The sequence below is a fragment of the Dioscorea cayenensis genome, chromosome 9 (assembly GCF_009730915.1).
Source record: "Dioscorea cayenensis subsp. rotundata cultivar TDr96_F1 chromosome 9, TDr96_F1_v2_PseudoChromosome.rev07_lg8_w22 25.fasta, whole genome shotgun sequence".
In the NCBI taxonomy this organism is placed as follows: domain Eukaryota; kingdom Viridiplantae; phylum Streptophyta; class Magnoliopsida; order Dioscoreales; family Dioscoreaceae; genus Dioscorea; species Dioscorea cayenensis.
The window spans coordinates 12,460,513-12,475,738 of record NC_052479.1 but is presented as its reverse complement, the minus strand read 5'-3'; the positions used below and the strand labels follow the sequence as shown (position 1 = coordinate 12,475,738).

The 15,226-nt window shown below is 32.6% G+C and overlaps 1 protein-coding gene across 2 annotated transcripts; it reads right to left on the bottom strand.

Annotated features, from left to right (window-relative positions):
* Nucleotides 1-3,977: 3,977 nt before the first annotated feature.
* Nucleotides 3,978-6,408, bottom strand: LOC120269465 (mediator of RNA polymerase II transcription subunit 15a-like). 2 transcript variants are annotated; one of them, XR_005539167.1, is made up of 4 exons: nt 6,223-6,408; nt 5,672-5,771; nt 5,014-5,137; nt 3,978-4,130 (listed from the first exon to the last, which is right to left on the bottom strand). XR_005539167.1 is itself a non-coding variant. In XM_039276794.1 (3 exons), the coding sequence occupies exons 1-3, from the start codon at nt 6,360-6,362 to the stop codon at nt 5,057-5,059; spliced, it is 321 nt and encodes a 106-aa protein (XP_039132728.1). In that variant the 5' UTR covers nt 6,363-6,408; the 3' UTR covers nt 4,302-5,056. The 2 variants fall into 2 exon arrangements, 1 of the variants encoding a protein (XP_039132728.1); XM_039276794.1 differs by lacking the exon at nt 3,978-4,130 and having other exon boundaries at nt 4,302-5,137.
* Between the last annotated feature and the right edge of the window lie 8,818 nt (nt 6,409-15,226).

Sequence of the window (15,226 nt, the reverse complement as noted above, 5' to 3'; positions counted from 1 at the left end):
TTATCATATTTAAGGTTAATAATGTTTGATGTTTGAATTCTGAAATATATATACTTATATTTCATAATTTATTAGTAAGTTATTGTGACTATTATAACCAAATGAATGCAACATCATCAATATACAAGCTTTTCGGGCAATAGATTTGAAGGTTTGACCATAGCGTGATTAGCTCTGTTAGTTGATAAACGGTGACTTTGGAAAGGAAAGGTAGACTTTGAAGTTGGCGGGAATTGGGTGGAGGCGATGAGTTTTGAGAATTCAACGCAGCCTTGTGCTCCTCACACTGAACTTTCAGGAGAAATTAAATTCAGACCACTACTTCTACATGCATGTGAGGTTTTAATGATCTAAAAATCACGAAATGATTAGAATTCATATATATATTGAGCCTGACCAAACAACCACTTTATGAATGAAGACAAAAAAAATTCACTTTTTGTGTTTATGAGGAGACTCAATGCACTTGCATTTGCTTTAATTTTAGGTGTTGACATGGAGTATTAAAATAAATAAATAAAAATAAATACAGAGAAACATATAAAAAGGAACTGTAAGTGAGACATTTTCAAAAGATATATATATATATATATTTGGATGGTAATAATTTTTTCAATATTTCTGTGGCTTGTTTTTGTTAGAACCAACCCCATCATCAAGACTATGAAATAAAGTATAGTTATTCAAAACTCAATTGATATATAGACACATTTTTCATTTAATAATATTATTTTACTATAACAATTTGTATTTTAGAATTACATTTTAGGGTTGAGATTTATAGTTTAGAGTTTATGAAAAGAACTAGCATTTCATTTAAGATTTATTGGATATATATTAAAAGAGTAGGGTTTAGAGTAAGAGGTTAGGTTTATAGTTCAGTAGATGTATACAGACCTAGTTAAGTTTAGACTTTTTATACTTTATAATGAGTTTGGATGTACATTTCCTGGTTACAGTTTAGGGTTTAGAGAAAATTGGTTTAGTATTTAGACTTTTAGAGTTAATAGTTAGAGTTAGGGTTTAATAGATGATCAAGGGTTAAAATATCAAACATAGTAAATGGTATGGGATAACCAAAATTATATCGGAGATTTTGTCAATTAACAATAAAAATAAGTGGAAGTTGATAAATTTTTATATTTTTATATAAAATTTTTAGAATAATTTATTACTTTACTAATTATCAACTACATAAATATTAAAGAGAGGTTAAAAATAAACAAGTAGACAAATAAATAAAAACTAAAAACTAAAAAATAGACAATTCTAAAAATAGTTGTTCCTCAAGAACTTTTGTCTTATGAATTTTATTTCAGTAAGAAATATGGTAGATCATGAGCACTATTATTAATATTTAAAATAGTTTGTCAATGGATTTAAACAGGGAAAAAAAAAGGCAAAAGAAAGAAAGAGTCACTATCTTGTGAGTTGTTAGGTCAAAGTTACATGGTATTCCTTTGAATATGAATGGAATAGTCTTTACTTTTGTGTGACTATTGTGGCCTTTATCCTTCACCATGGTAGAATGTTTGGCTGCTATTTTTAATAATGCAAATGAACCAGTCTTGCTCTTCTAGAGAGCTTTTAATGTTTAGATTGACCATAATGCTTTTTTTTAAAAAACAAAAATAGAACTTTAGAAGTTCAACAAGAATTATTAAAGACATGTACACAAATAAAAAAATTAACGTTCTGCTTATTTGTCTCACCCAATAACATTGGATATAGGTTGCAAGCCAATACCAACAGTTTGGGGACCTTAGAAAATATTATGATTATTTATACTTTTAAGTAATATGAGAAACAACTTACCCACTTAGCTCTATGGTTAAGTGATCTATTACAAAACTAATAAAATAATTATAAATTTTGTTAAAATTAGGGGAAAAAATATTTTAAATTTTAAACTAACTTTTCATATATAGATCAATATTGATTTGACGAAGATGTATGGACATGTTAATTTTGATATTTATAGTAATATTATATTTAACAAATTAATTTAATTAGTGAGAGGGGTGTATGGATGAAAACAATTTATTTTTGGCTTTCTAGAAATATATAAGCTCGTATTGACATAATTTTTTTCTCTAAAATTTTTAAGCCATTTAAATACATAATTTTTATTTCTTAAAATGTGTGTTTTCAAAAGTAAACAATTTTAGTGATTTTTTAGATGCTATAAATTCCCTTTTATTATTATTATTATTATTATTATTATTATTATTATTATTATTATTATTATTTGTAATAACACTAAAACATACAACAGAAGTATTTAAAAAAGTAAAAAAGAAAACATTAATTCACTACTTATTTTCATAGATAAACAGGAACATGTTTAAAACAAGTTAGTTTTTCATAAAAGAGAGAACTCTAAAGTCAAAGAGGAGGAGAAATAGAGAAAAACATGAATTAATATTTTTTTATTTTATAAAACTATGGGTTAATTATTTATCATAAAAATAGTATAAACAAATACTATATGGTTACTTGAATAAATTTAAAATATCTTTTAAAAAATAAGCCAAATAATTATTGCTTTTATGTAGAGGGTGAAACTTCAATCAACATATGTCTTAAACTTGTGAGGTGATCAGGACTAAATTGAAAGACATCTTTAAGAAATTCTAGTGACCTAAGCAGTGATATAAGTTATATATATATATATATATATAATTGGAAAACACCTAATTAGCTCCTAAATTCCAGTTGTCTTGGAAAAATAATAATTGAAATAGTTACAAGGAGGGAAGAAAAATTAAAGATTAAAGCCAAAAGTCAATAAATTTGGATGAAATAAATCAAGCCAATAGGTTGGTTTGCCACATGATAAACATTTGCAATGACCATGATCAAATAGATGACTTGTAAGAAAGATTGTTAATAATGGTTTAAGGATAGCTTAATAATAAATAAATATAAATGTTATACTCAATAGCATCACATTAGAATAAGTAGCTTTCTTAAAGCATAAGCAATGTTATCATCTAATAAAACATTATATATGTGACTTAATTAAATTAATAGGACATAACAATGATATCACATTCTTTCATGTCTATATTTGGTTGGTTATTGCATGATTAAATTGCTAGGTAAAACATATAAGTTAATTATACCAAATAGGTTTTTTTGGAGTTGACTTCCAAATACACATGATGATGTGAATGAAAGGAAAAAAAATTTTAGGGAGAAAGAAAGAAAAAAGAAAGACAAGTTTTTCTTTTGTAATATAAAGGAATGATAAATTTAAAAAAATATGACTTCAAAAAAAGTTTTACGCGAAAAACATGAATTTTAAGACTTTTATTATCTTGATTTATGGCACATTTTATTAGTTCAAGATCAAACTAACGAAATGGAGAAATGAGAATAGAAGAGTTTGATGATGATACCATTATGGTATTTGAATTTGAATTAAAACAACCGATAGAATAGAATTTACAATTTAATTAATTTGAATTCATATAAAATTTTAATTAAATTGAATTCTTAAATAAGACGACAAATTTATCAACATTCATTGTACTTTTAAAATTTACACACATAATCCATGTGCTAGACAACAAGTAAGAAGGAAAGGTAGGTTTCTTAAAGACATATTAAAAATTAAACATACTTTTGATAATAAGAGGTGAATAAATAAAATAAATAAAAATCTAACTTAAATGATTGCTCATGGCTTTTTATATTAGACATGCTCTACTATTTTGTTAATATGAGATTAGGCTGTTAGGAAAGACAAAACATACACGAGTCTCAGTGGAGTAAGCATATGTGGACACTGGAATTACCCATCCACAATCACGCTAGAAATGTGCGCTCGCCGTTATTAGAACTCTCACTTTAAATAAGATTCTAACAGAGACCAGACTTATGAAACTTCTTACCTGTACCAGTTGTAGAAGAATCAAAACCTTCTATTATTGCTTCACTGCTTATATACAAGAAACCCAAACTCACAACAGCAGAAGAAAAAAAAAGGCAAGTGGATATAAAGAACAGCAATATAATGACGTCCGGACATTAGGTTTGATACAAAGTCCAAAAAGAAAGATATATACAAAGGCATTTGCCAAGTTCTTTCTTCGATGCAATGCCTCTACTTAAGGTGCAGCAATTACCTTGCATATCAAGGGCAAACAAAATCAAGCACCCATTGATGTTATTTGATACAAGTGTAGAATTAAGACAGATGCATCGCTTCAATTTTGTTCAATTAAAATGCTTAAAAAATAATAAAAATAAAAATAACAATAATAATAACACTACATCATGATAAAGCAACGACAAAATACAGAAATGGCAGCAGGCGGCCATTTTAATTGATTAATAAGAAAAAGCTACAACAACAGTTCTAGATTTCATTTTAAACTACAGGTCACAGATCAAGTTTCAAACCCAGAAAGGCCATATCTGTTTTTTCAACCAAAGAAGCCTTGGGGAGAAAATGATGTTCAAATCTTACAGAGTATGAGTGAAAAAATGGCATATTAACCTCAAAATGAAAGGAAAAAAAAAATTTTGAGGGGAAAACACAAAAGAGAAAACCCGAGATCTGATCAGGGTTTCATTTGGTCACTATAAACCCCTTCATCTAGAAATCATTAGAACAACAACCATCTATCTGAAAGAATCACAGATGTGATGGTCAACAGTGTCTGATGAACATTTGTATACTTGAGAGCAAAGTACATTAGTCAGTTGGTAGGAAAAGATGTAATTTGTAGAATTTTGGTACAAAATCATATGCTAAACTAAGATTTACATAAATTAGTACAAGGGATAACGAATCTGGTAGTATAAGCAGATTATTTCTGAGAATTCCTTCTTTCTTTGGCCACAATAAAAAATAGTTCAGTATTTCATAAAACTTTTACATGCTGATAATACGTACAATACAAATTTTATTTGGTTTCATCAATCAATGATATAATATAAGAAAGGCAGACATAGGCATTAATAATTTTTGTTTCCAAATTCATCTTGAAAACTAAATGGCAATACCTGAATTTGCAGCACTTTGATTTCCAGCAACAAGTTTAGCTGATTAAGCATTGGCTGCTGAATCATTCCTTATCCTTGATTCAACCGAAAACATTTTTAAAGAGATTTTCCTCAGATAGTCTTGCTGAAAAATTAGAAAGGAAAATTTATTTGCATATATAGAATAAACCAATCTTAAGTTTTACTAATACTAGATAACAAAAGAAGTAAAGTTCTTAATGCTATTAGAAGAAGAAGAAAAAAAAAAGCTAAAGGAATAGGTTGTACATACTAATTGAGTACTAAGCAAGCTGGTTGATAAATTTGAATATCAAAATAAGGGTACAAGTGAATAAAATTGACTCCAAATGCTGTCTTGAGCAAGTAACCACTGGAAGAATTATTATGAAATGAATCACCACAAACTCTGGAGAAGATCTAGAGCAACATTCAAATTCACAACTCACTCTGCTGAAATTTATAGAATTCTATGAAGAATAATGCAGCTTCAACTTTAAACGCTTAATTCCAGTTCATGAAAAATGTAATCCCACAAAACATACTATTATTGACTACCAATAAACCCAAGTATCACCGCATGCAATGATAATTCCAGTGAACATAAACAAAGGAAAATAATCAGTGAAACAAATGCAAGCTAATTTGAGGATGAATGCACCCGGCTCATTGCACTTGTGTAAATTTTCTGCTCAAAACGTGAAGCGAAGTAGAAAATTTCAGAATAAGGGATCGGGAAATGCCGCCTCAGCGTCTCCACTCTGCTCAGAAACACAAATAACATCAAAAGAAATCAACTAGTCATCTAATCACACAGAACCCATATTCAGATATTCCTGACAAAATTCTAGACGACATTCCATGAAACAAATGAGTTTTTGCATCTCATAAAAATATCTTCTCACAAGTCTAATCTCAAAACATAAACTAAATCAAGAAAATAAACAAAGATCAATCTTTATCACACTATGAAAAGAGAAAGGAGAACATACAGCCACACAAGAACCCTAGTGATCAATCAGAAAGAAACATTTTCCTGGTTAATTTCTGAAGAATTCCAACAAAACAAACGCATCATACTCCAATCCATTAACAAATAATCACCAGCAAAGGATCAAGAACCATAGATCAAGCAACCAAACATGAAAGAATCCAAGAAAAAACCAACAATTTCATCGAATTAGATCCAAAAAGTAAAAACCCTAGACTTACATCTTGTTGACAATTCGTTGGCGCACCTCTGGACGGAGATTGAATCGCCCGTTTCCCGGCTGATCCTCCGGCATACGGTTCCTCGCCGGAACCCTAACAATGGTGGTGGTCCGAGTTCGCAGAGTCGATGAGGAAGGCATCTTCAGGCGAGATCGAAAGAGGCCACGATTCTTAACGAACTCCCAAATTTGAGAACTGATTGAGTTGTTAAGCATGCTACATTTGGTGTGTTTTTGCACTTGCACCCCTGGAATATGTTTTTATTAAACAAAAGTCCCTGAATTATTGGGTATAGAGATTAATACCCAAGGGTTTTTGTTAAAATACATTTGGTGGCTATTTATTTAAATTATGCTAAAAATTTAATTAAATGGTCTGACAAACACGGTATGTGCTTTCTCCAATTTTTCACTTAAAACGAGTGGAATGTTTACGTGTGTAATTTCTACCTACCGGCTTATCATACATAAAACTATTAAAAATTTAATTAAATGATACATGGAAACACGATTGTGGGGCTCCTTTCTTTCCATCCGGCCTTTGATTAGGATTGACCGGATAAAAAGCATGGATCACAAATCAAATTTTAATATTTTGTAGACTTCAAGAGATTGTGGGTTCATGACTTCCATTAGGGGCAAGCCCCTAGTATTAATTACCCTAGACATTGTCACAGGAACCTCCGATTAAGAAAAAATAAGTGTGAAGAAAGAAACAGATTCCGACAAATAAATTTTATTCATGAATTGATAGACTTCATTGAAAATACAAAAAGTTTGGAATTTAATTATCTTGATGCATCAATAATTGTAGTCTTTTATTTCCTTCCGACTATTTTGCCGAAAATCGCGCTTTGACTTTTGTTGACTTTTGGTCTTCGTCAACGGTTGAAATATGCATCTTGAACATGATTTAGAAACTGATGAAGTTATGTCTTGGATATTTGAATTTGCATCTTGGACTTGATTTGGAACGTGATTTGATTCTTCATAAACTTCGGCCTTCAGGGCTTGTGAAACTTTTTTGCAACTTGTGAACTCTTCAACGCTTTATCCTTGAGGTTGTTGAGCTCATTTGTTGACTTGTTTGAAACTTGGAACTTGGACTTTTCAGTTTGCATCTTGAATTTGATTTGGAACTTGATTTGATTTTTTTATAAGCATCGGCCTTCAGACTTGTGAGGCTTTTTTTTGCAACTTGTGAACTCTTCAACACTGTAGTCTCGAGGTTGTCGAGCTCATTTGTTAATTTGTTTGAAACTTGGAACTTGGACTTTGAATTTGCATCTTGAATTTGATTTGGGAACTTGATTTGATTTTTTTCATAAGCTTCGACCTTCAGACTTGTGAGGCTTTTTGCAACTTGTGAACTCTTCTACACTTTAACTCCGAGGTTGTTGAGCTCATTTGTTGATTTGGTTGGAACTTGGATATTGGAATTTGCAACTTTGATTTGATTTGGAATTTGATTTGACTTTTCATAAGCTTCGGCTTTTGGGCTTGTGAAACTTTTGTAACTTGTGAACTCTTCAACGCTGTAGTCTCGACGTTGTCGAGCTCATTTGTTGATTTATTTGAAACTTGCATCTTGGATTTGATTTGGAACTTGATTTGATTTTTTATAAGCTTCGACCTTCAGGCTTGTGAGGCTTTTTGCAACTTGTGAACTCTTCAACGCTGTAGTCTCGAGGTTGTCGAGCTCATTTGTTGATTTATTTGAAACTTGAAACTTGGACATTTGAACTCGCATCTTGGATTTAATTTGGAATTTGATTTGATTTTTTATAAGCTTCGGCCTCCAGGCTTGTGAGGCTTTTTGCAACTTGTGAACTCTTCTACACTTTAACTCCGAGTTTGTTGAGCTCATTTGTTGATTTGTTTGAAATTTGTATCTTGAACTTTGAAACTTGCATTTTGGATTTGATTTGGAACTTGATTTGATTTTTTTTATAAGCTTCGGCTTTCATGCTTGTGAAGCTTTTTGTAACTTGTGAACTCTTCAACACTTTAACTCTGAGGTTGTTGAGCTCATCTGTTGATTCATCATTTTTTTTAATGCCTTGATTTTGATTTGATTTTTTTTTCTCTCTTTTTTTTTTGTTTTAGAATGCTTGGCTTTTGAAGATCTTGAAATTTCTTCATCACTCTTAAGAGAGTCAATGGCATCAAACAGGGTCCATGAGCTCAAAAAGAGTTTTATGGGTTTTGGAATTTTTTACCACTCCTAAGTGAGTCAATGGCCTCAAATAGAGTCCATGAGCTCAAAGTGAGTTTTATGGTTTTTTTTTAGAATTTTTCATCACTCCTAATAGAGGCAATGAGCTCAAATAGGGTCCATGAGCTCAAAAAGAGTTTTATGGGTTTTGGAATTTTTTATTATTCGAAAGAGAGTCAATGACCTCAAACAGGGTCCATGAGCTCAAAGATAGTTTTATCTGTTTTGTAATTTTTTGTCACTCGAAAGAGAGTCAATGGCCTCAAATAGGGTCCATGAGCTCAAAGAGAGTTTTAAAGGGGTTTAGAATTTTTTTTATCACTCCTAAGAGAGTTAATGGCCTCAAATAGGGTCCATGAGCTCAAAGAGAGTTTTAAGGGGTTTTTTTTTTGTTGAAATTTTTTATCACTCTTGAGAGAGTCAATGGCATCAAATAGGATCCATGAGCTCAAAGGGAGTTTAACAGGATCTTCAATAGCCCATCCAGTTCCGTGACTGTTAAGAGGCAAAGGAGAGGTTCTCTCAAAGAAAGCTATCGCTATGTATTAGAGCGAGCTTCAAGAGAGTTCTTCAAAAGTCTTCCTCAACTCTTTCAGCTTATGTGACTGTCAAGAGGCAATGGAGAGGTTCTCTCCAGGAGAGCAGTCACCATGCATTGAACATCGCAATTAGCTTTCAAGAGGGTCTTTAAAAATTTTCAATAGCCCATCCACTTCCGTGACTGTTAAGAGGCAATGAAGAGGCTCTCTCAAGGAGAGCGATCGACATGCATTAGACATCATGGTAAGCTTAAGGGAGGGAGGTCTTGTGAAATTACCAAAATATCCCTCATCTTCGCTAAAAACCCTTTTTTTTCTTTTTTTTCTTTTTTTTTTTATTTAGATCCTCTAACTTTTCATTTTTTTTTCATATTTTATCAAATTTTGCAAATAAACCCCCAAACTTTCACATTTTTATATTTTTTTATATTTATTATTTTTTGCAGTTAAACCCTCAAACTTTCGTATTATCACACATTTTCACATTTTTGCATATGTGTCCTCAAAAAATTTTTTTTCTTTCTTTTCTCTTTTTTTTTTTTACGATGGTGTTGACAATGAGTGAAAACGAACAGCATGCATATGCTCTTGTCTATGTGCATGATTTAAAGACAAAATATGCAGAGGGAAGGGTCTAGCATTCATATTTAAAGATTTTTTATGGCATGGGTATGGGGTGTACAACCAGAATGTATACATTTTGTATAGAGTTTCATCTACCTCATCAAGATGACATTTTTTTCTATGGCATTATGCATAGGATTAACAACCAAATGTAGGTATTTTGCATGAACTTTCATCTAAGATTTTTTTCTTCATGGCATCTTGCATGGGTTGAACGAAACCAAAACATACTTGTATATATATACTTGGTATGAGATTTTATAAGGTCATCTACCTCTTTGGAGTGACGAACTTCTCAAGCATGCTTCGAGATTCATGAAGGGGGCATCACCATCGTCAAGCATCTCAATAGGACTTTCTTGTTGAGGCCTTAGACGGAGGATAATGACGGTCAGACGATCGCTGGCTGGGAATCCATTACTTTGCAGGTCTTCAAAAGGATGACAAGGCTCATAATGTTGTTGTGCATGTAGGAGCTAAGGTTGTTGATCATGTACAGAAGTCTAGCTTGCACAACGAGATGCATCATGTGAGAAATGGCACAACGTCGATGAGCTTCGCAAGGAGTTTTGCATCATCATCAATCCCATCCATTTGCATAGCATCTTATCTATTCTATTCTATTCTTGCTCTTCTTCATCCTCCTTTTTTTTTTCCTGAATCTGATCATATTCACTCTCTTCTTCCTCATACTTCGAACTTCACAACATCACCAATATCATCATTCCAGTATCTCTTTATTTGTGTATGCAAAGAGGTGGCAACGAGGAGGAGCGTGCTGAAACAACAAACAAGGTCACCGGTAATACTTCGGACACCACCACATTGGTTCTCTTCATGGATTCTCAGAGAGAGAGATAGAGAGAATACAATGGAAGAAAAGAGATGGAAAGAGAAAATAAGAGAGAACATGCATCCTTTCTTCTTTACATATAGTCCGATTAAATTTGGGAGTCTGGGATCGAAGAAGAGAGTCAATATCTGGATATCAAGAGAGGATCGTCCAGCAGGTAAGAGAGAGTTCTTAGAGTGAGATAAAGAACTTGGGAAGAAGCATGAAGAAGCATAGAAGAGCTCCCACGTGCATGATTTTTATACCTTCATCTTCTTCACCCGGGTCCCGCATCAAGAGAGAAAGCCTTTCATCCTTGCATGGGTATGCTGACTTCTTTTTTTTTTTAGTACTCCCGGTCCCACCATGGAGAAAGGATCCTCCAATCATGCATCACCATGCTATTTTTTTATATTTTTTTATATCCTAGCGGTCCCGCCATGGAAGGGAAAACTAGCCCTCCTCTTTTTCACCTCGGTCCCACCATGGAAAGAACCTCCTTTTTCATGCCATGCTGAAATTTTTTTTTCTTGACCGGGCCCACCATGGACCGAAGAGATGTATCAATTGTTTAAACTCCCTTCTTCTTCATGTCATGCTCATTCCTTTTTTTTTTTACCTGGCCGTCTCCCCTTTGAAGATTATCCTATCCTCAACCAAAAAAATCCGAGCCCACCATATTGTTTTGATTTTTTTTAACCAAAAAAAATCTCTCCTTATTTTTCAAATATCCGGATTTTTATTTGAATTTGATTAGCATTATCCGGATATATATTTTTTTAAAACTCAAATTTTAAATTTACATATATTTAATTTTTTTAAAATATGAATTGGGGATAAAATATTAAAATTCCCTTCTCTTTTTTTAAGCGTGGATAAGCTCAAAATGACCTTTATATCCCCTAAACTTTATTTAAATCCAAATTTAATGCTGGTAGAGATAAAGATTAGGGTTTTATTCAAATTAAAAGGCTTCCTTCTCTCTTTTTTTTTTCTATATAAACAACGATATGTATTTAACTTCTATATGTTTATCATACACAACCTATTAAAGAATTAAATAAGTACTGGTGCATGGGGAATACGGTTTGTATCTAACTTATGTCAGTTTTTCTTGCATAAATATTTATAAAATAATTAGATAATACATGAGAAACAAGGTATGTACTTAAGTTCTGCCAGCTTGTCATACATAAACTATTAAAATATTTTATTTATATGATGCATGAGGAACACAGAAAGTACCTAACTTTTGCTAGCTTGCCATGCATATACTATTAAAAATTAATTAGACGATGTTTAAGGAACATTGTATGTGATAACCTTGTTATATATTGATTTTTTTATATTACTTAACAAGAGAGACTTAATTGTAGATACACAAAGTTGTTGTAACAAATTGTCATAAAAATTTCAAAATGCCTAATGTTTATATATAAAATTTGCATGTCCTAATTCAAATCAAATTAAAATTTTAAAATCACATATCACCCAATCATAATCTAATTAGGACAACATGTGGATAAGATAACTAAATTTCATAATATTTGGATATGTTCAAGATCACCCAAAAATACAAGCGATCTAAATATTACAAATCCCAAGATCAGCCGAGAGCATAGATCTTAAGGCGATCCAAAATACTCAAATATCAAGATCTGCCGAGAGCACCGATCTCGAGGTGATCTAAAAATATTCAAATATCCGGATCAGTCAAAAGCACCGATCTCGAGGTGATCCAAAATATACAAAATATACAAATATCAAGATCAGCCGAGAAAACAAGGCGATCTTAAATATCCAAATCCCAAGATCAGCCGAGAGCACAGATCTCGAGGTGATCCAAAATACTCAAGTATCAAAATCTACCGAGAGCACCAATCTCGAGGCGATCTAAAACATATTCAAATATCCGGATCAGCCGAGAAAACATATTTCAAGCCGATCATAAATATCCAAATTCCAAGATCAACCGAGAGCATAGATCTCGAGGTGATCCAAAATACTCAAATATCAAGATCTGCAGAGAGCAAAGATCTCGAGGCAATCTAAAAAAATATTCAAATATCTGGATCAGCTAAGAGTACCGATCTCGAGGTCGATCCAAAATATACAAAATATCCAAATATCAAGATCAACCGAGAAAACAAGGTGATCTTAAATATCCAAATCCCAAGATCAGCCGAGAGCACAAATCTCGAGGCAATCTAAATATTCAAATCTTTAGATCAGCTATGAGCGCAAATCTCGAGATGATCTAAAACACACAAATATCAAGATTAGCCAAGAGCGCAGATCTCAAGGCGATCCAAAATGTCAAAGTCTCACTAGCACATATTTTGAGGTGATCTTAATCCCAAAATCAACCATGTATATAAATCACTAGGCAAATATATATATATGGCCATACGTTCCCTGAGAACATCCCTAGTTTTAAATTCTGAGGATGTTTTCATCACAACCGTTGATTCCTCATCTATGGATTGTGATGTTTTCTCATGTCTCTATACACAAAAACTTTTCCCTAACGATCTGATCCCTCCCTCCGAGGTCATCCCGCACTACCAAGCTCCTCTTTATCGCCGGCATTGTCCTCCATCTCTGGCAAGTCCATCTCACAGTACGAAGCTCTTCCCCGGCCTTGTCCTCCATTAATGAGCCACTCAAGTAGACCATGCTCCACACCGGTCTCCTGTCCCCGCCGTGCCCCCCGTCTCCCATCCTGCCGTGCCCATCTCGCAATGTTTTAGAGGCTATTGTATGAAGATCGGAGAAGGCTCGCAGCATCCGTTCTGGAGATAAGATCACATCCGGAGGTGAAGGAACGAATTGTCTGGAGATAAGATAGAGATAAGATAGCATTTGAAATATTTAAAAAGGGTAAAGCTCTCAGCCATTAGATCAAAATCTAATGGCTGAGCCAAGGACATCCCTAGATTTTAAATCTATGGACATCCTTAGAATACTGCCCCTATATATATATATAATAAAATAAAATTTAAATTAACACAAAAAAATGGTAAAATAATTAAATAAGATAATAGATAAAATCAAATCAAATAAATCAAATTGTATATGAAAATAATAATATATATATATATATAATTAAAGTAAAATAAAATCCGATAAAATATGTATATATATAATAAAATAAATAAATAAATCGTATCAAATTAGATAATATAGAATAAATTAAATAAACAAAATCCAATAAAATAATATATATAATATATAATAAAAAAATCAAATCAGATACAGATTAAAAAAAATCAATAATAATATAAAAAATATATGGAAATAATATATATATATATATATATATATAATAAAGTAAGACGTGTAGTGGAAGGCATGGTCACCCCACTATCTGGATAACGTCGCCACGTCGCTCCAGGATCAGCACAAGAGCCCATGATTGCTTTTAAAAAGAAAACCAGGGGATGAAGGCAGGACGGGGGAGAAGAAGAAGAAAGAAGGGGGATCCTCGTTTTTTCTCTACGATGTATACTCATAGAATAAAGAAAAAAATAGAAGATAAAGGGGGGGACCCCGGAGGAAGCCAGCCGAAACCTAAAGCGAAGAAGACAGAGGAAGAAAATGGAACCGGATAGAAGATTGAAAGAGGAAGAAGAACAAAGAGAAGAAGATGAAGGCGAAAAAGGACGAAGAAGATAATGGAAGTTAAATTTATCAAAATAAAGGAAAAGAGGAGAAACATCTGTTTTCATTCTCTATTTTCATTCTTCAGTTTTAATTCAGAAACTTTGATGTTATTAAGTGTTGTAAATGAGCACATGATAGGCATGTGATTAAAGATTGTTATTCTCATTCCAACGTGGCATCCAGCTGGCAGAATTTGTTATTTTGTTATTAAGATGCTAGAATATAAAAGGGCAACATCATTGTATTCATTTGACTGGTTTTTCATTTTTGATTCAATAAGATTGACAGATGCTTTTCCTCTCCATTTTCTCTTCTCTTGTTCACGATCTCTCATGGATCTCATGGATTTCATCTCCATCGCATCTCAAATTCTCCATTGTTTCAGCTTGGAAGGTTGAGATCTTCAAAGGCTGTTGAATCTGATTGTTGCTGTTTGACTTGGAGGCTGGATTTCTCCAGAGAAGATGCAATCAGTGAGTTCTAATGGTTTCTCACATGGTATCAGAGAATCAAGAGTAGTTTCTTGATCTTTTCTTAGAGCTAATTGTTCTTGGAGCTGATTGTTCCTTTTCTGCTGAAATTTTACTGTATTTTGCTTTCCTGTTTCCTGAATCATGCCTAGTGCTAGTAATAGAGCTTCAGATGTTTACTGTCTGCAATCTTCAGACAATTTAGGCATGTTTCTTGTTTTTAAACCCTTTGATGGGTTGGGATTTGGATCCTGGAAAAGATCCATAGAAATAGCTTTAACAGTTAGAAGTAAATTGGGTTTCATCAATGGTACCTATAAGAAACCAGATTTGGATTCAGATGAATACCAAGATTGGGAAAAATGTAACAGCATGGTCATATCTTGGATCTTGTCTTCTTTAACCAAAGAGATTTTTGATAGTGTTATCTACATGAAAGAGGCTAGTGAAATTTGGGAAGAATTGGAAGAGAGGTTTGGTCAATCTAATGGTCGACAGTTATTCCAAATCCAACAGGAATTAAATCAGGTTATTCAACGTACTAGCAGTGTGACCTCTTACTTTACCAAGATTAGGAAATTGTGGGATGAGTTTCAGGACTTAAGTGATATACCACATTGTTTATGTGAAGCTAGGCATGATTGGCAGAAGGTTCAAGAAAA

What these genes read in the sequence shown, in the direction of transcription:
- LOC120269465 (XM_039276794.1), bottom strand. Translation starts at nt 6,362, where the DNA reads ATGCCTTCCTCATCGACTCTGCGAACTCGGACCACCACCATTGTTAGG. An exon ending in CAACGAATTGTCAACAAGAT is followed by an intron (nt 5,772 to 6,222) that starts GTAAGTCTAGGG and finishes GTTTCTGAGCAG; the next exon opens with AGTGGAGACGCTGAGGCGGC. An exon ending in ACACAAGTGCAATGAGCCGG is followed by an intron (nt 5,138 to 5,671) that starts GTGCATTCATCC and finishes CTAATTTTTCAG; the next exon opens with CAAGACTATCTGAGGAAAAT.